General features: G+C 44.4%; 3 gene segments (V, D, J or C); all 3 read left to right on the forward strand.

Moving 5' to 3' along the window:
* The first annotated feature begins 2,566 nt into the window (after nt 1-2,566).
* LOC131489699 (immunoglobulin lambda variable 5-37-like) lies at nt 2,567-3,103 on the forward strand. The segment is given in 2 exon segments: nt 2,567-2,656; nt 2,778-3,103. Coding segments are annotated over 2 exon segments (318 nt in total).
* Nucleotides 3,104-14,665: 11,562 nt separating this feature from the next.
* LOC131489620 (immunoglobulin lambda variable 5-39-like) lies at nt 14,666-15,246 on the forward strand. The segment is given in 2 exon segments: nt 14,666-14,785; nt 14,903-15,246. Coding segments are annotated over 2 exon segments (390 nt in total).
* A 3,685-nt stretch (nt 15,247-18,931) lies between these two features.
* LOC131489621 (probable non-functional immunoglobulin lambda variable 1-50) lies at nt 18,932-19,403 on the forward strand. The segment is given in 2 exon segments: nt 18,932-18,977; nt 19,069-19,403. Coding segments are annotated over 2 exon segments (381 nt in total).
* Nucleotides 19,404-21,352: the final 1,949 nt, after the last annotated feature.

Consider the following 21,352-nt stretch of genomic DNA (forward strand, 5'->3'; position numbering starts at 1 on the left):
ATTTGGCAAATTAGCTGGAGAAAACGAAATTTAATAGCCTACATAAAGGGAATCCACAAAGACATGGAAGATTCAAAAGACAGGCAACATGACACATGAATAAAGGAGGTAGGGGTCTCAGGTTCAAAGAGGAGAAAGACCATTTTTCACAGGAAGGCCAGAGGAGATGTCTGGAGAACAAAGGTTACTCCTCTATCTCTATCTATCTATCTATCTATATCTAACTATCTATCTCCCTATCTCTCTATCTACCTATCATGTTTCTCATCTATCTATCTATCATCTATCTCATCTCTATCTTATCTATCTATCTTGTGTATCTATCATCTATCATATATCTATCTATCCATCTATCTCATCTATCTATTTATCTATCTATCATATATCTATCTCATCTATGTATCATCTATCTATCATCTATTATCTATTTATGTTAACTTTTAAAAGCTTGTTTATTTTTTTTAAGAGAGAGAGAGAGAAGGAGAAGTCAGAGAAAGAGGGGGAGACAGAGAATCTCAAGCAGGCTCCACACTGTCAGTGCCAAGCCCAGTGTGGGGCTCAAACTCATGAATGGGAGATCATGACTTTACCTGGAATCAAGAGTAGGCCACTGAACTAAATGAGCCACTTAGGCAACCCCCCGTACTATTGAGACACATGTCTTAGGTAAAGAGGGACACCAGTTGATAGCTCTCTTCCTGATATAAGTGGGCAGTTTGGGGGAAGGTATAGAACTTTTCCTAAATATGCTGAGTTTTATTTGCTTTTAACTTGAAATAATGCTCATGCCAAAATGACCCATCTTGGGGCAAAACTCATGTTGGGGCAGCCTATTCCTGGCCAGTTTCCTCCCTCCTCTGAAACTTCCCTGAGATTGCACATGTTAAAGGTTGGGCTGGTAGATTGCTCAGTTTCTTGAACCTTCCCCGACAACAGGCCAGTTTAGTTAAACTCATTTCAGGAGGGGGTGATGTGAGTGAGTTCTCCAAGTAAGGCCTGTGCTTCAAGAAATCAGGTATTAGGAGGCACTTCTATGGAAACAAACAAAAATGATGGTTAAAGATTGGATCAAATTATAAAGCAGTTCCTGAGTTTAAATTATGATATTGCTAAAGGATAATGAATGTACGAGTGCAAGTGTGTGTAATGTGATGGTGGGGGGGGAGAGCAAATGTGGAAGCACATTAATTGGGCAATCTGGTCAAGGGAATGTGAGAGCTCTTTATATTCTGGAAAATTTTCTGTTAAATGACATTATTTCAAATGCATCATTTAATACAAATTGTAAAATGGACAAAAACAAACAAACACAACTTTTGTTCAATGAACCAAAGTCCTGATAAGCATAGGAAATATTTTGGCAAAACACAGCGCTTGTTTTCTAGGCAGATAATGTCAAAAGTGAATAAAATTGTTTGTTTACCATTTTTTGGTAATAGCAGACCAAGAGTTCAAGACCGTTTAGTCCTTTTAAACTAGTGAAAACAGTTTTAATTTTACATCCATGTATTTTGACATTAAAATTCACTTATTCACTTGAATGTTCTGAATTTTAACCAGTACTAACCACATATCAAATTCCATTCCGGATTCCTTTTCCAAAATCCTAGTACAACCTTCTCTTCTACATTTAGATTTTTAAAGTTTGTTCGTTTATTTTCATTTTTTTATTACAAATTTTTTAAGCGTTTATTCATTTTTGAGAGACAGAGTGAGGAAGAGGCAGAGAGCGGGAGGCACAGAATCCAAAGCAGGCTCTAGGCTTTGAGTTGTCAGCACTGAGCCCTAGGTAAGGCTCCAACTCAGGAACTGTGAGGTCATAATCTGAGCCAAAGTCGGACACTTAACCCACTGAGCCAACCAAGAGCCCCTATTTATTTATTTCTGAGAGGGGGTTGCAGAGAGAGAGAGAGAGAGAGAGAGAGAGAGAATCCCAAGTAGCTCCATGCTCAGTGCAGAGTCCGATTTAGGTCTGGATTCCAGGACTGCGAGATCATGACCTGAGCCAATATCAATATTCACAGGCTCCATTTGGTCAGGACTGCATGTGTCCCTCCCGTTAGAAGCGCCTCCCCTCCCCCCCCACTTCACAGGGGAAACCTGATCAGTGACAGCACAGCAGGACCTTTCCCTTTCCCAGGAGGGTCATTCTTAGGTTATGGAAACACAGGCATCAGGGAAGCCAGAGGTGGGAAAGGAGAGGTTCACCCAGAGACCAGCAGGGGCACTGTGACACTGTGTCTGGGGGTTTCTGCAGGACAGGGGCATCCAGCTGGGCAGTCCTCCACTGACAGAAAGCAAGGACTGGGCCCCTTGCCTCCAGTGGGGCCAGGGCAGGTGTGTCCGGTCAGGACCTGGAGGAGTCCCTGGATCTGGGCCTGTGTGTGGTCCCAGCAGCTGCTGCCTCCAGGCCCACCCAGGGGGAATGCAGTGCATCAGGAAGTCTCCGAGTCCAAGGGCCACAGACCCTGTGTGTGCACATGGAGAAGAGGCAAGGGTGGGTCCCATTTGCATGTGCAGCCCCTCCTCTCTGAGGCCTGTGCACAGGGGATAAGAGAGACCCAGGGCAGACAAGCCCTAGCTCTGGGCCTAAGAAGGGGGTGTGTCACCATGGCCTGGATCCCCGTCCTCCTCGTGCTCTTCTGTCACTGCGCAGGTAGGGACGGGATGCAGGGCACCAGGGTGGGCCTGCAGCCAGAGTCAAATCCCTGTGGCTCAGCTCCCTAATTTCATGTACCCTGTCCCTTGTCTTCCCTCTGCTGTGTCTGTGTTTGCAGGTTCCCTGTCCCAGCCTGTTGTGACTCAGCCAGCCTCCCTCTCTGCATCTCTGGGAGCCACAGCCAGACTCACCTGCACCCTGAGCAGGGACATCAATGTTGGAGGCTATAACATATACTGGTACCAACAGAATCCAGGGAGCCCTCCCCGGTATCTCCTGTACTACTACTCAGACTCCAGTACACAGTTGGGACTTGGGGTCCCCAGCCACTTCTCCGGATCCAAAGATGCCTCAGCCAGTGCAGGGCTTCTGCTCATCTCTGGGCTGTAGCCTGAGGATGAGGCTGACTATTACTGTGCTATATATCATGGCAGTGGGAGAAGCTATCGTTACTCACAGTGATTCAGATAAGGAGGAAGTGAGACAAAAACCCCTGCATCTCTTTTATTGTGGAAGCTTCTGTGGAGGCTTGTGTATGGGACACTCCACTGTGGGAACACCTATCTTTGAGGAGGAAGGAGTGACACAGTGCTATTGCCTGAGACAGCACAGGCATCCTAAGAGTGCACACAGGTGAGGGAACAGAGCCCAGTACACATGCCCCAGGGTCTACAATAGGTAGACCCTTTATGATTGTACAAACCCAGTTGGAGGTTTTAGTCACATTCGGTTTGCAGAAATGACTGAGTTTAGATCTCCTAACTGAAGCCCAGAGGGTATCTGTGTCCTGCTAAAGGGTCAATCAGGGAACATAAAAAAAAGTCTATGGTTTGATTGAACGACCTTCCTCCCCCTGGGACTGGGCAACATAAGGATGGTTTTCCTGGAAAGAAACCTGGTTATGGCTACTCTGCCTTCATTCTTTCTTAGGACCTGTGGCTTCAATACCCATATGCCTAATTGTTGCCCCCTCCCCCCACCAATTTAATCCACTTTTGAACTTTGTGTCCTCCAGAATGCAACAATTCCATATATGAATGATGGTTCAACAAGGATTCCAGCCCAGGGCACCAGAGGATCCCCTCCTCCTAAATCCCATGGACCAGACCACCAAGGAATTTCATTCAAATCACCTGTCAGCATGTTAGTATAATACCATGCTCTGGTCTATAACTGCACAGAACCCCAGACGGACAGACAAGGTTATGTATGGACAGCACACCCCCACTGTTCAACATGAGCCGCTACTGAAGATGAGATCTCTGCCCAAATGGCAAGGATTTGCCATTGTTGATCTAGCAAGCGGTAACATAGAGGCCAGTTTTAGGCAACAGGCTTGAGCAATGGTCACCTGAGTATGGTAGAAGGTCCCACAGTGACGAGTGGGCTGGATGTAAACAGGCCCGTTAGACAACTCACCTCAAAATATCTATAAGCCCTAGCTGACTTTTACCCAGACACAGGTACCAAAAAAGGAAAAAAAAAACCCCACTAATTTCACACCTCCTTACCTTCCCCTCTTGAGTACAGCCCCCCCCCCCACTACCTCCTGGGAGACTATCTCTGCTTTGCTGTCCTGCCTGCTGCTCCCTTACAGTGTATTCCCTAAACTTCTATCTCCTTTGCTTTGCTTGGGTGAATTCTTTCACCACCCATGCTGCTGGCCTACACCTGATTGGGTTGCCCAACAATCCAAAAGTTTACTCCTAAATTAGTCTAAGAAAGCAAAAACCTTTGTTGCACAGGTGGTAAGGAGGCTGTAGTGAAAATGGCGTTCCCAGTCTCACAGATAATTATGACACAATGGTGCCACAGGCCCACTAAACTGGGACACTGGGCTGGTGCTCCTGGAATAGACTTTCCAGCACAAACAAACTTGAAGGTTGAGGTGACAGATGTTTCCTAGGGTCTGGAAACTCTCATGACTAACTCCCCCAACAGCAGGCCCATCTGGACCAAGAGAGAGACAGAGGCATAGACGGAGGGAGAAAGTTCTCCAGTCTTTTTGGTTGGCCAAAAAGTTGCACCCCAACAAGTACAATTTCCGGATTGTGGACACCAGGCAGAATATGCTCACTAGTCATAAAGCCACGATATTAAGGTCATAGAAGATGAAAAAGAAATCCACATTGTTATATTATTATTATCATTACCATTATTATTATTATTATTATTATTAGTTTATTCTGGCTAGGCCTTGGTTTCTTGCAGCCACACTAATCCCCAGGAGGGATGTGGCATGGGGTTGGGAACTGAGGGGTGCTTTACAGTATACCTTGTTTCATGGAAGTTTTCCTGAAATTGACAGATTACCTAGTATCAGTCTAACTTATTCCACGACCAATTTGTACTAACACATGTGTCTTCTTGAAGTGCTGAGTGCTCTAAATGCTTTGAAGACCTAAGCTCTGGGGAGCTGGGTGGATCAGTTGGTTAAGCATTCCTATGTTGGCTCAGGTGATGATCTCATGGTTCATGGGTTTGACCCCATATCGGGCTCTGTGCTGACAGCTGAGAGCCTGGCGCCTGCTTCCAATTCTGTGTCTCCATCTCTCCTTCTGCCCCTCCCCTGCTCTCTCTCTCTCTCTCTCTCTCTCTTTCTCTCCAAATCAATAAATAAACACAGACAGTGTAAAGGTGGGGATGGACAGAAGTCTGAGACAAAGGAGGAGTGACAGGTTGTACATCTAAGAGGGTGTGAAATTTTTCTGCTCAGGAAACTAGAGAGCAGCATGCAGCCATTTTAGCCTGTAGCAGACCCACACTTACCCACCCCAGTGAGCGAAGCAGCACCACCAAAAGGAGAATGGAGCCATTACACAGAACCCTATCCATCTGCAACCTCTGAGCACATCCCCCCCAGAACAACACAAACCCCTTCCATGGGCTGAATCTGGGGACCATATTGTGCTACAAAGTTTCAGTTCTAGGAGAAACTGGATCTAGCTTCATTCAGTTACATTTTGTTTGCTGGTTCGCTTGTTCTTTTGTTTGCTCCAATTTTTGTTGTTTTATTTCTTTTCTTTCTTGGATAAAAAAAGAGCAAAACTTTTTACTCTATTTTATTTTCTTCATTTTGTATAATTTTAATTTTAAAAAATATTGTAAATTTGTAAACTGTTTTTCTTTTCTCTTTTTTCTCTTTTCCATCAACGATGTCTTATCAAGCAGACCAAAACACATCTAGCATCTAGCTTCCTTTATTTGCTTTTTTTGAAAAAAAATTTTAATTTTATTTTTAATTTTAATTCATTATTATTTTTTCCTCCAAAGTGACAAGATGGAGAAATTCACCCCTAAAGAAAGTACAAGGACAAATGATGGGCAGGGATTTAATCAACACAGATAAGTAAGATGTCTAAATTAGAATTTAAAACCATGATTATAAGAATTCTAGCTGAGGTTGAAAAAAACATAGAAGATACCTGAGAATCCTTTATGCAGAGATGAAAGAACTAAAATCTAGTCAGGCCCAAATTGTAAATGCTATAACTGAGATGCAATCTTGAATGGATGCCATGACAGTGAGGATGGATGAAACAGAGCATAATCAGTGTTACGGAAGATAAAATTATGGAAAATAATGATGCCGAAAAAAAGAGAAAAACAAAGGCAAAAGATCGCAATACAGACTTTAGAGAACTCAGTGACTTACTAAGAGGAATACGTTCATATCATGGGCGTCCCAGAAAATGAAGAGAGAGAAAAGTGGTAGAACATTCATGTGAGCAAATTATCGCTGAAAAATTCCCTAATCTAGGGGAGGTCATGGGCATCAAAATCCACAAGGACAGAGAGCACAAATTAGATTCCACAAATAATGACCAAGGCATATCATAGCTAAATTCACAAAATACACAGAAAAAGAAAGAGTCATGAAAGCAGCATGGGGGAAAAGGTCCTTAACCTATAAGGGAAGACAGATCAAGGTCACAGCAGATCAGCCCACAGAAATTTGGAAGGCCAGAAAGGAGTGTCAGGATATAGTCAATGGGCTGAATGAGAAAAATATGTAGCCAAGAATCCTTCCTCCAGCAAGGCTGTCATTCAGAATGTAAGGAGAGAAAAGAGTTAAACAGGGAAACAAAAGCTAAAGAATTTTGTGACCGCTAAACCAACCCTGCAAGAAATTTTTAGGGGGAGACACTGAGTGGAGGAAGAAGAAGAAGAAGAAGGAGAAGGAGAAGAGGAAGGAGAAGGAGGGGGAGGAGGAGGAGGAGGAGGAGGAGATTAAGGAGAAGAAGGAGGAGAGGCAGGAGGAGGAGGAGGAGAAGAAGGAGAAGAAGAAGAAGAAGAAGAAGAGGAGCAGGAGGAGGAGGAGGTAGGGGGAGGAGGAGGGGGAGGAGGAGGAGAAGAAAGCCAAAGCAACAAAGGGTAGAAAGGACCAGAGAATATCACCAGAAACACCAACTCTACAGGCAACACAATGGCACCAAATTCATATCTTTCTTTTTTTTTTTTTTAACGTTTATTTATTTTTGAGACAGGGAGAGACAGAGCATGAACAGGGGAGGGTCAGAGAGACGGATACACAGCATATGAAGCAGGCTCCAGGCTCTGAGCTGTCAGCACAAGGCTTGACACGGGGCTAGAACTCACGGACCTCAAGATCATGACCTGAGCCGAAGTCGGAGACTTAACCGACTGAGCCACCCAGACGCCCCTAGAAATTAACATTTTTAATTGTTACTAGAGTGGTAGGTTTTCTTCTAAGCACTTCACTAACCGACTGAGCCACCCAGCCACGCCCCCCCTTTTTTTTAAGGTCATATCTTTCAATAATCGCTCTGTAAATGCACTAAATGCTCCAATCAAAAGATGTAAGGTATCAGAATTAATAAAAAAAAACAGTATCCATATATATGCTGCCTACAAGAGACTCATTTTAGAGCTGGCAACACCTGCGAATTGAAAATGAGGGGATGGATGGATGCCTGGCTGGCTCAAGGGTTGAGTGTCCCAATTTTGGTTCAGGTCATGATCTCATGGTTCATGGGTTTGAATCAACTTTGTGCTGACAGTGAGGAGGCCGCTTTGGATTCTCTGTTTCCCTCTCTCTCTGTCCCTCCTCTCTCTCTCTCTTTCTCAAAAATAAATAAACATCAAAAAATTAAAGGAAAAGAAAGTGAGAGAATGAAGAACTGCCTATCATGCTAACGGATGTCAAAAGAGAGCCAGAACAGCCATGCTTATATCAGATGTACTAGATTTCAAAACAAAGAATGTAAAGAGATGAAGAGACATTATATCATAATTAAGGGGTCTATGCATGAAGAAAATCAAACAAGTGTCCATATTTGTGTGTTTGCGTGCCCCCAAATATATAAATGAGTTAATAACAAGCATGATGAAATTCATTGATAGTAATACACCTGTAGTAGGGGACTTTCACAACCACTTACAGCAATGGACAGATCATCTAGGCAGAAAATCAATAAGGAAAAATGGATTTGAATGACACACTAGTCCAGATGAACTTAACAGATATATTCAGAACATTTCACCCTAAAGCAGAAAAATGCACATTCTTCTCAAGTGTACAGGGAACATTCTCAGAATAGATCACAAACTAGGTCACAAATCAGCTCTCAACAAGTATAAGAAGGTTGAGATCATACCATGCGTATTTTCGTACCACAATGCTATGAAACTTGAAGTCAACCACAAGAACAAAACGGGAAAGATCGCAAATACCTGGAGGTCAAAAATAAATCCATGTAATGTCTTGTATTAAAAGACTAAAGACAAAAAAAAATCCATTATTTTATCAATCAATACAGAAAAGCCATTTCACCCCATTCAAAATCGATTCATGATAATAAAAGACAATGAATGAGTGACAGTTAGTGAAAATAGAGGAGCACATCCTCAGCTTGATAAAGGAACTATAAAAGGCCTTCAGCTAATATACATGGAGGGGAAGCGCTGAAAGATCCCCCCCACCCCAGGGTGGGGACTAAAGCAATCATGTTCAATCTCAAAATGCTTCTGTTCAACATAGGACTCAATGTGTCTGACAGAACCATAAAGCAAGAAAAAAATGAAAAGCATACAGACAACAAAGAAGACATAAACATCCCTCTTTTCAGGTGAGAGGATGATCTAAAGGAAAACTACAAAAGAAGATACAAATATGTATGTAAATATATAAAGTCAAAGAGTAATAAACAATTTCAGGAAGGTCATACAATACAAGATCAATATATACAGATCATTTAGATGTGTATATACAGTAATGGACATGTAAATCTGGGTTATATTACCACATAAAACCACTCAATAGTGAAATATTTAGATGCATATTTAACAACACATGTACAGGCCATCGAGGCTGAAAAGTGGACAATGCTGATAAATCAAATTCAAACTAAAAGAATGGAGAGACATGACCTGTTGGTGGTATGGAAGGCTCATAGTGCAGATGTCATTCTTCCTGGGGTGCCTGGGTGGCTCAGTCAGTTAAGCGAACTGGTCTTGTCTTTGGCTTAGGTCATGATCTCACAGTTCGTGAGTTCAAGCTTCACATCAGCATTTGTGCTGACAGTGGGAAGCCTGCTTGGAATTCTTTCTCTCTCTCTCCCTCTCTTTCTGCCCCTCTCCCACTCTCACTCTTTCAAAATAAATAAACTTCTAAAATATGTTATTCTTCTCAAATTGTATAAAATGTTAATCCACTGCTATCATAACAAGACAGATTGGTATGGATGGAAAGGTAGACACATTTGTCAATGTAATCCAATAGAGACCAGAAAAACAGACTGACAGAAGTGTGGAAGAGTATTTTTGATAAACTTTCAGAAGCTTTTCAAAGGAGGAAAGAAGGCCTTTTGGACAAATGGCCATAGAAAATTTGGATATCCATAGAGAGAAATGAAACTCAACTAAAATTCTTACCTTCTGAAAAATTTTAAAATGGATCCTAGACATAACTGTGCAACATAAAGTTGTAAACTTTGAGAAAACATGGAGGAGAAAATCGTTAGGATCTAGGATTTGAACCAGAATGTTGAGACAAATCACCATCAGCACAACCCATAAAATAAAAAAGACTGATAAATTGGACTTCATCAAAGATAAACTCACGGTTTTTCCTTTACTTAGTAAATCAGTAAGACAATGAAATGAGCTGCAACATCGCAGAATAAAATAAAGCTGAATTTATGGGAGTGTATTTGGAATCCATTGCTTCAATGCACATGTGTTATTAACACTCCAAATGTAGGTACATTCAACATTGCATACCAAGGGAGGGATGTGATTTTTGCAGCACCTTCTCTAGGGTGCCCACAGATTCACTTGGAGTTGTGGTAAATGCTTGCATCTTCCATCAACCAGGACTCCCTCTGAGAGTGAAAACCACTACGGTAATCATGGGCAATGCAACAGGATGACACTATCTGTGGATCAGATCACTGATGTGTGAATACACAGGGATCCTGTGAGCTGCAAAAATCAGCAGGATGCATAGGGATTTGGGCCATGGCCAGGTGAATGCCCCATGACCAGCAGGGTGCACTGTGGGACTGCACTGTGGTCCTTGCACAGCTGCTTGAGGAGCATTCACTCAGGCAGCCCTCCCTGGTACAACCTATCCTATTACACCCACTGAGATAAGCAGCAGGACTCCAGGGTACCCAGCCTGTTGACTGGATCCAAAGATGCCTTGTCCAAGGCAGGGCTTCTGCTCCTCTCTGGGCCGCAGCCTGAGGACGAGGCTGTTACTGTGCTACAGCTGATGGCAGTGGGAGCGGCTTTCATTGCTCACAGCGTCTCAGATAGCGAGCAAGCGAGAGAAAATACCTGTGCACAAAGATCATGATTCCGAGCATCTTTTCTGTATGAAACACCTGGAGACACATGCACATGGGATTCTTCTGCTGAAAGATCTTTCCTTGAACAGGGAAAATAGAAACGCTCGTGTTTGAATGTAATGTGACAGAAAATTGGGCATCCCGGGAAGACACTGACAGTTGACGTAACAGAGCCCAACCGCATGTTCCCACTGGGTCTGGAGAAGATGCGCAGGAATAAATACTGTGTCTGCACCTGAACGTGCTGCCCAGCAATCATTTGTCCACACATCAGTGTCACCATGTGATTCCTTAAAGTGGGACCTTTTGTCACTGCTGATGTACCCACAGATGATATATTGACAATAACCCTAGTCATAGTCAAAGTACCCTCTGTCTGAACCAGCTATTGTGAATCTGGACCAGATCCTACAGACTCTCCCTGCCAACACCCCCAAACCCTCCCTCCTCTTTTCCCATCTGTTCCTGGGTCCCTCAGACCTTCAGTCTCTCCCTTGGCTCTTCAGGTCTGACCTCCATCTCCACGTTAGGATTTCAGAGGAAACTAGAAGTGATCTTGCTGTAGTTTCCTATCTCCAGGGTCCATCCCTCGGGAGGAAAATGGACAGAACATACAGCTGCATGTAGTCCCCTCACATTCCCTTCTGGTTCTCGGACAACTGGGGAGTCCCCTGCCCCTCTGTCAACCCCTTTGGATCAGACCCCCAAGCAGCTTCACCTCCATCCCTGCCCCATTACACAGGAGTGTCTGTGTTTGGAAGAAGCAAACCTCTCCCAGACTGTGCTGACCCACATCTACACCCTGAGAAGTAACACCATATATAGGCACTGGCAGAAGGCAAAGAGCCATCCCTGGTTTCTGCTGAGATTCAAATCAGAGTCAGGTGCACTTCAGGGATCTTGGGCCTCCTATCATTTTCCGGATCTGAAGATGCTTTGACCAGTTCAGGTTTTCTGATATCTCTGGACTCCAGCATGAGGAGAAGCTGACTATTACTGTCTCATATGCCACGATAGTGCTAATGCTTATGTAGAGCATCAGTCCCATTGGGAAGTGAGACAAAATCTCCCTTCACTCTCTGGGTCTGGTGATGTTACCTTTCAGGTGGCTCAGGGGGTGACTTCTGTGCTCAGATCTTCAACAGACCCTCCGTTGTCCCAGAGACAAATGATGTGACACTGTCATATCCTTTCCTTCAGTTATATTTTTACACTGATGACCCATTCTCACCGTGTTCATGTTTTCAAAGGCAAACTTTGGTGCTGAGAGATAAAAAAAATATTCAGTGGAGATGTCCGAGAACAAAAGGTGTTGATTCCCAATCAGCTCTAGGGCTCAGTCGCAGATGGTTTGGGTTTGATTGCTTCAATTCTGGCCTTCAGGTTACAAAAACAGAATGAGGAGATAAATGGTAGTCTATATAGAGGCAATAAACCATCCATATATAAAAATAAAAGCAGTTCCACTTATAGTGATATAATTATGTAATTCTTAAGGATATATTTTGGGAAAATTGAAAGTCTTGTATATGGAAAACTACAAAGCATTGTAAAAGAAATTAGAGAAAACTGGGATGAATGAATAGATATTCCTTGCTTGTGGATCAATATGCTGAATTGAGTTAAGGTAAGAATTCTTTCTTTTCTTTTAAGTTTGTTTGTTTTTGAGAGAGAGAGAGAGAGAGAGAGAGAAAGAGGGAAAGAGAGAGAGAAACCCAAGCAGACTCTGCACTGTCAGCACAGAACCCTCTGATGGGCTCGATGCCATGAACCGTGAGACCACAACATGTGCAGAAATCATGAATAGTACGCTGTGCCACCCTGATGCCCCAGAAATCATTCTTTCTAAAATTGTCATTCAGTAGCTGGTGTCAATAGCACCCTAGCACAAAACAGACAAAAAATGGAATACCTCATGCAAATAACAAGAAAACTATTTCAAAGAAAATATTAAAAAATAGTGTTCACTTATATATATGTGTCACAAGAAATACAACGATGAAATGGGGTGTATTGTGGGGATGCAAGGCTAGTTTTATATTAAACAATCAGTCAATGTAATCTCCAATAATAACAGGCCAAATAAGAAAAATCCTGGGGCACCAGCTTGGCTCAGTTAAGCATAGGACACTTGATTTCAGCTCAGGTCATGATCTCAGGGTTCCTGAGATCAGGCGCTCCATGGGGCTCCATGCTGACAACGTGGAATCTACTTGAGATCTTTTCTCTCCTCTTCTCTCTCCCCATCCCCAGCTCAAGCTATCATTCTCTCTCTAAATAAACAAATGAATACACTGAATTTTAAAAATTACTTACAAAATCAAAAACCCTGGTCTTATCAATCAATACAGAAAAAGCATTTCACACAGTGCAAAACCTATTCATGACCAAGAATGAGAATGAATGAATGAATGAATGAATGAAAAAGACAACATCTCAGACAATGAAAATAGAGGAGCACATCCTCACCTTGATAAAGAAAATGATGAAACACCACAGCTAACACACACTGAGGTAAGCTCTGAATGCTTTCCCCCCAGGGTAGCTACCAAGGTCATCATGTCCCGTCTCAACACTGCTGTTAGCCATAGGACTGGATGTGCCTGACCAAACCATAAGACAAGTCAAACAAAGAGAAGCGTACAGACTAAGGAGAACAAGACGTTACTGTCCCTATTTTAAGGCCAGAGGATGATATAAGAGAAAAATACAAAGGGAGCTATGAATATGTATGTAAATATATGAATTCAAAGGGTAATAAGCAATTTCGGGAAGGTGGCAGAACACAAGATCAACGTAGAAAGATCATTTAGTTGCGTCTGTATGAGCAATAAACTTTTGAAAAACAATGTAAGAATAACACTTCAAACCACTCCATGATGAAGTATTTGGGTGAATATTTAACAAAACACATACAGGTCATGGATGCTGAAATCTCGACAGTGCTGGGAAATGTAATCAAAGTGGATCCCAAAACGTGGAGGGATATGTTGTGTTTAAGGATTAGAAGAGTCAATATAGTAGAGATGACAATTCTTCCCAACTTGTAGAGAAGTGTAATTCAATTCCTATCACAAGACAGAGTGGTGTGGATGGAAGGTACACAGTGGCCAATGTAACAGAACAGAAAACTCAGAACCAAACTCGTAAAAGTATGGATAAGAAATACTTATGGATACTTATGGATTAGAAAACCTTATTGACAAGGTTGCAGAAGCCTTTCAGAGGAGGAAGGATGGCCTTTGAACAGATGTCCACAGAACCACAGGATATCCATCGAGAGAAATGAATCTCACCGAAAACTCTCACTTTAAAAAAATTCACTGAAAGGATTATTGACATAATTGTAAAGTATACAGTTGTAAACATAAAAATGGAGAAAATCTTCGGGCTCTAGGGTTTGTATAAACATGTTTAGATAAGACCCCATTAGCACAAGCCATAAAAAACCTGATACATTGGACTTCATCAAAGATAAATTCATTGTTTTCCCTTTCCTTGATAAATCACTTAGCCAATAAATGAGCTGAAAAATCGCAGATTAAAACAAAACCCAATTTATTGGGCACTCATTGGCATCCATCGCTACAATGCATAGGAGCTGAAAAACATTCCCAAGGTTTACAGATGCTACCTCGCACACCAGTGCAGGCATATGATGTCTGCAGCATCTTCTGCCAGATGTCAACAACTTACCACTAACAGGAGATAATGTTTGCATCTCACAGAGACCAGGACTCCTTCTGAGAGTGCAAAATACTGCAGTCATCACAGGCGGTACTATGGGATCACGTTGGCCATGATTCAGCTCAAGGATGTGTGAACAAACGGAGCTGAGGAAGCCAGCTGGGCTCTCAGGGCTGTTGGACACAGTGAGTTATGTGCCTGTCAGCCAAGAGGGGGCGCTGTGGGAGTACCCTGTGGTGTCTTCACAACTGCTCAGAGCCTGGGCCTGGGGACTGGGCTCTGGGCTCCCTCATGGGAAGTCGGCATGTGTCCCTTCTGCTGTGGTAAGGTCCCCTGAACAGGAACCTGTGCGTTGTGCATGCAGGTGCTTCCTCCCAGGGTTCTCCCCAGTGGTGAAGCCAACCTCCATCGTCCCCAGGGTGTGTCCGTCAGCTGGGCTGAAGCACCAGGGTTCAGAGAGGGGCTGGGCAGTCACTAGATGGACTTCATTTGCATGGACAGCTCCTCCTGTGGCAGAGGGTGGAGGAGAAAAGGAGGCCTGGGGCAGCCCAGCCCAGTGTGGGTGCTAGGGTCTATGTCACCATGGCTTGGACTCTTCTAGTCCTTATGCTTGTGTCTCAATGGACAGGTAGGGGCTTGCCTCAGGGACACAGGGGGATCTCAAAGGGTGCTTGCCATGCTCAGCATCCTGGGACATTTTCCCCCCATTTCTGGTTCCACCAGTGACGAGTGTTTGTGTTTGCAGGTTCCCTGTCCCAGCCTGTGCTGACGCAGCCGTCCTCCCTGTCTGCATCTCCGGGAACAACAGCCAGACTCACCTGCACCCTGAGCAGTGGCTACAACGTTGGCGGCTACCACATATACTGGTTCCAGCAGAAACAAGGGACCTCTCCCCGGTATCTACTGAGGTTCTACTCAGACTCAAATAAGCACCAGGGCCCTGGGGTCCCCAGCCGCTTCTCCGGGTCCAAAGATGCCTCGGCCAATGCAGGGCTTCTGCTCATCTCTGGGCCACAGCCTGAGGACGAGGCTGACTATTACTGTGCTACAGGTTATGGCAGTGGGAGCAGCTACCGTTACTCACAGTGACTCAGATACCGAGGAAGTGAGACCAAAACACCCTGGGTCCACACTCCTTGTCTCTGAGCCTCTTTTATTGAGAAGCTTCTGTGGAGGCTCCTGTAGGGGAGAGTCCTCTATGGTGAGACCTGTCCTTGAAGAGGTTGAAGTGACACACAGACATTTAATAGAGAACATATGGGAATCAACATAGATCTTGAAATTCAAAAGACACCCAGGCAAAAATGAGGTCTATGTTTTTCTGAATTACATGGATGAGGTAGGGGTCTAGTATTCAATGCAAAGAAATACACTTCACAGACAGAAGAAGAAGAGTAGAGTAGATGTTTCATAAACAATATGTGCAGGGCCCCTGGGAAGCAATGGGACACAGAGGAATGTGACTAAACAGGCTTTGCTGCCCCTTTGCCCCGTCTGCCCCACCCCATCCATATCCTAGGGCAGTTGTCTGTGGTGCCAGCTGTCTTCCCGGAACAGGTGCTACCACTGAATTTTTAGTCAGTTGAAGAGACATGAAGAGCTTTTCCTGAGTGTATGGGCATTGACTGCTTTTTAACTCAAAATGACCGTCATGCCAGGGCACCTGGGTGGCTCTGTCTGTTAAGCGTCTAATTTCTGCTCGATCATGGTCTCATGGTTGGTGGGATCGAGCCCTGTGTGGGGCTTTGTGCTGACAGTTTGGAGCCTGGAAGCTGCTTCAGATTCTGTGTCTCCCTCTCTCTCTGCCCCTCCCCCACCGATGCTCTGTTGCTCTCTGTCTCAAAAGTAAGTAAACACGCGAACATTTTTAAAAAATAATAAATAAAAAAACTTCATGCCCAGTGGCTGATCGAGGGGAGGCCTGCCCTTGTGTCCTGCAGTTCCGGTAAGAATTTGCTATGGCTGAGGTCAAAGTTTGCTGTCTGCACGCTTCTCTTGGATTTTAACAGTTCCCTGTCTCACACGTGGGTCTTTCATCCATGTTGAGTTTATTTTTGTATATGGTATAAGAAAGTGGTGCAGTCGTTCTTCTGCACGTTGCTGTCCAGTTTACTCCACACCATTTGTGGAAGACACTGTCTTCTTCCCACTGGATATTCTTTCCTGCTTTGTCCAGCATGAGCTAGTGTATAGTGTCCTGGACTCGACACTTTCCAGGTTCCTCTGTCTCCCCAGGAGTCATTGTCAACCTGTGCTCACCCAGCCTTCATCAGCGTCACAATCGAGGAAACAGAATCCCCATGAGTAGGAAGCCCAGTGACAGCAAGTGTCACAGGAGTCCTAACACCAGGGCAGGACTTGCTTTGAACACCTGCTCTCCTGGGATGAAGCTGATGCGCAGGGATCCCTGGGTGAGTCTCTGTCCCCATGGGCGGCTGAGCCCCCAACCATGTCTGGGTTCCAGGTAGCGCCTGAAGCTGATCAGTGCATTGATTCTGGGACAGCGGCCTCAGTGTTGCTCCCTTGGAGCTCAAGGCCCACGGGGACACGAGGCACACTCTGCATCCTCTCAGGGCTGGACTGTCACCCTCAGACATTCCAGTGATACCTCCAGCCAGGATAGGCCTCTGCTGAAACATCTGTCTCAGGGCTACAGGGCCTGTGACCTCAGAGACACAGTGCCCCTTATCTCCACCTCAGCTGGCGTCAATATGGGATCTTTGAAAGAATTTTCTGGGTCAAATTGGCCTTAGCTAGTGGAAAATCATTCCTCTAATCAGCGGCGGCTGAATGAGCAATTTTTCTATCCTGAACACAGTGAACACAAGACACAGTGACTATTGCTTTTACCTACCCTGAGAGGAGTCTGACCCCTTATCGTTCCATGCAGCAAACTGTGTGTTTGTTCATTCCACCAGCGAGATCAGTGTGAAGTTCACTGGAACAGGCTCCTCATCATGTTTCCCCGGGAACCATGTTGGGCTTTCCTACTTTACCTGTTAGACCAGCCCTAATATGCAGAATTGTTATTAAAATAATAATAATAGTAATAACAATAATGAATCAAGTGATTTAAGCAAGGTATTGGCCCCTATTCAACCAAGAACTTAATGTCACGTATTTTCCATTATGTTTTCACGCATTTGGCAACCACTATTTTAAATCATATTCTGTCTGCAATAAACATGGGTCCGGGGAAACACACTCGCAATTGAACCTGTACCTTCCCATTGAAACTGTCACTGAGTTTAAATCACTCTTTCGGTTATGGTTTCACTCTTATGTGGATCCTGAGAAACGTAACAGAAACCCATGGGGAAGGGAAGGGAAAAAAAAAAAAAAAAGAGGTTAGAGTGGGAGAGAGCCAAAGCATAAGAGACTGTTAAAAACTGAGAACAGGGGCGCCTGGGTGGCGCAGTCGGTTAAGCGTCCGACTTCAGCCAGGTCACGATCTCGCGGTCCGTGAGTTCGAGCCCCGCGTCAGGCTCTGGGCGGATGGCTCGGAGCCTGGAGCCTGTTTCCGATTCTGTGTCTCCCTCTCTCTCTGCCCCTCCCCCATTCATGCTCTGTCTCTCTCTGTCCCAAAAATAAATAAAAAATGTTGAAAAAAAAAATTTAAAAAAAAAAAACAAAAAACTGAGAACAAACTGAGGGTTGATGGGGGGTGGGAGGGAGGGCAGGGTGGGTGATGGGTATTGAGGAGGGCACCTTTTGGGATGAGCACTGGGTGTTGTATGGAAACCAATTTGACAGTAAATTTCATATATTAAAAAAAAAATCACTCTTTCGGAGCTGAGTTTTTGGAAAAAAATGACACACATTCATTTTAAGGTAACAGTTGTCTAATAGGTGACTAACACATGAAGTCTGCAAGGAGGTCCCTGTCAGAACACCTGCAGCTGTCACTCCTTCCCTCCCAGAACTCCCTGCAGGTTTGCCCTTTGTGCTCTGAGGTCAATGCCACACACAGCCTTACTTGGCAGGGCTCTTGCAGAGTTGGGTCTATGTGTTTACAGAACAGACAATAGGAGGGATTCCGTGCCCACAGTGTGCTGAGGACTGTTTTCTAAGCTGGTGGAAATAGTGACAGATGACCGAGGCTTTTAGGGCTTAACCCTTCTAGGAACAGACACGAGGGCTTCTACACAACCCAGAAAGGAGTGCTCCCCAAGTCCTCAGGGCTGTGTGAACACGAGTGGAAGGGGAGTTCCGGAAACCAGGGAGGAATCCCATAAGAGGAACGGCCAGCCTCCTGGACAGAAGGGAACACCTGTCCATGGAGACCTGTCACTGTTCTGAACTTGATCATGATCTCAAAGGAGTGTATCCCAGAGATACCAGCTCAGTCTTGACCCATGAAGAGCAAGGGAGCAGTGGGGAGGCTGGAGCTGTCTCTCTGATGGGCTCTGGTCACCATGTCACACAATGGTGTGTCTGTGACTGGACACTAGGGGTCACTCAGGGCCTGGTTCTGAGGGGTCAGGGTTATTGAGACTTGAATCTGCCACCTAGCACTGCCTTTGCCTTCTGCTCAGGGCTCCCATCTGGGACCTCCCCACCCCCTGGCCCCAAACAGCCCCTGCCCTGCCCACCCCTGACGTCCTCAGGATGAGGGACCAACCGGGGCCTGTGAAGGGTCAGAGAGCTGGGGGTCTCATGCATGGATGGGCCCTCCCTCTCTCAGAGGATGAAGAGGGGAAGGAGGGGTTAGGGAAGGTCTGCTCAGCTGTGGGGCACAGAGGGCAGGAGCAGTCATGAGGAAGGGGCCTTCACCATGGCCTGGGTCTCTGTCTTCCTCATCGTACTTGCTCACTGCACAGGTGACTGGATGCAGAGACAGGGGAAGGGGCCCTGCTTCCTCCTCTTGTCTCTAGACCCCAGCCTCATCCTCTCTGTCTCTTCTTCTTCCAGGGTCCTGGGCCCAGTCTGTGCTGACTCAGCCATCTTCAGTGTCTGGGTCCCTGGGCCAGACGCTCACCATTTCCTGCACTGGAAGCCCAGCCAACACTGGGGCCGGTTATTGTGTGTTTTGGTACCAACAGCTCCCAGGAATGACCCTTAAAGCCATTCTCCATGAGAACACTTGGCCTTCGGGGGTCCCAGACCGGTTCTCTGGCTCCAAGTCTGGCAACACAGGCTCCTTGACCATCCCTGGGCTCCAGGTGGACGACGAGGCTGATGATCACGGCTCAGCGTGGGACAAGAAACTCATTGCTTATGCAGTGCCCAGTCCTTTGGGGAAGTGAGACAAAAATCTGCTGTTTCCCCAGCAACGGGGGTCCTCTTGCAGCCTCCTCCCTTTGGCCAAGTCAGCTGCTTCCTTCGTTTGGGGTAAACTGTAGTGTGAGAACAATGTCAAGGAACTTTGGTTAGCAAATAATCCATATTCTATTAACTTCAGGCCCCCAAGCCTGTCCCCAGTTGGAAGACATTGTAGGAGATTCTCCTACTGAGGAGAAATTCCTGGGCGTCAGGGGCCAGCTGTCCTGGCAACTGAGCCCATGACAGGTCAGGACAGAGCCAGGAACAAAGAGTCCAGGTATGTCTGAGTGTTGATACAGTGCTGCCCAGATAATGTGCATCCATAGCACTTCCTGAACACCTAGTGTGTGCCACAAATGACTCTATGGATGTGGGTCCCTGTGGACGTGACAGGAAGGGTCCCCATGTTCAGGGAGTTGACAGTGTCTGGGAGAAGAGAGAGGACACAGAACCTAAACATGTTGTAAAGGAAGGTTGTCAAAAGTCCTCTCCATGAATATCCTTGACGATGAAACACATTGCAGGAGCATGGGAGTAACATGGTCACTGTGCATGAGAAGCCTTAAAAGTGGTCATGGCCAAAGACGTGAGTAGAGTTCATTACGATGCAATTGACAAGAAAATGTGTTTATTCCTCTGACACCCAACACAAACACATTTTAAAGGCAAGTAGAGAAAGTTACCTAGTTATAAGCAACATGTAGGACTTCTGAAATATTATAAACAATTTGTTTTCAATGAATGACATTTCTGATAAACATAGGAAGTATTTTGGTAAAACAGAGTGCTTGTATTCTAGGCAGATAAGGTTAAAAGTGAATAAACCTTTTGTTTCCATTTTTAATAAGAGCAGACCAATAGTTCAAGAGAATTTTGACCTTTTAACCCAGAGAAAACACAATTTTAATTTTTCATCCATGTATTTTGATATGAAACATAATTTCTTTACTGAATATTTTTAAAATTTAATCAGTACTGACCACACTTAAAATTCCTTTCCAGGTTTCTTTTCCAAAATCCTACTACAGCTTTCTCTTATACATTTAGATCTTGATCTAAGGATTCTTTGAATAACCGGACTCATGTTAGGACAATATTATTTTTCTTTTCCTTCAACACAAAATGTATTCCCTTTCTTCATACTTTTTTCCCTCAAAAAACACACCTCTTACTTTCCTGGAGCACATAGCTGTTTTCCTTATTGTTTTTAGTAGCCTAAGTTATATTTATTAGAATTCCTAACTCTAGAGACCTTAGTTTTCTAGTGAAAATTAAATAGGAAGCAACTGTGAACTGTTTGCTATGCCAGTATTCTTTAGATTAGCAAATTTATGAGTACCTTTCACAATTTCTAGAAACATAATAAAATATTTAAATAAATAACAACCCAAGTTTACTAATGGACCCGCATTGATCTTTATAGTTTTTCTGTACTAAGAAAAAAGTAGATAAACAGATGGTTCATTCTTAAATGTTTTACTATTTTATCTTATTTACCTTACAAAACGTAAAGAACTACAATTGTTAGGAAGCTATACTCTCCGTAGCAATTAGTAGATTACATGCAATCCCTATCAAATGTCCGCATGTCTATTTTGCACTCTAAGAAAAGATGATCTTAAAATTTCTGTGGAATTGCAGGGACTCAGAACATCCAAAAAATCCTGAAGAAGAACACATTTTCAGGACTGACAATTCTAGATTTCAAAACTCACTGGGGCACCTGCGTGGCTCAGTTGGGTGGGCATCCAACTTCTGCTCAGGTCATGTTCTCACATGAGTTCGAGCCCCACATTGGGCTCTGTGCTGAAAGCTCGGAGCCTGGAGCCTGCTTCGGATTCTGTGTGTCCCTGTCTCTCCGCTCCTCCCCTGCTCGCACTCTGTGTCCATCTCTCTCTCTCTCTCAAAAATATAAACATTAAAAAAATTTTTT

The sequence above is a fragment of the Neofelis nebulosa genome, chromosome 11 (assembly GCF_028018385.1).
Source record: "Neofelis nebulosa isolate mNeoNeb1 chromosome 11, mNeoNeb1.pri, whole genome shotgun sequence".
NCBI classification, from domain to species: Eukaryota; Metazoa; Chordata; class Mammalia; order Carnivora; family Felidae; genus Neofelis; species Neofelis nebulosa.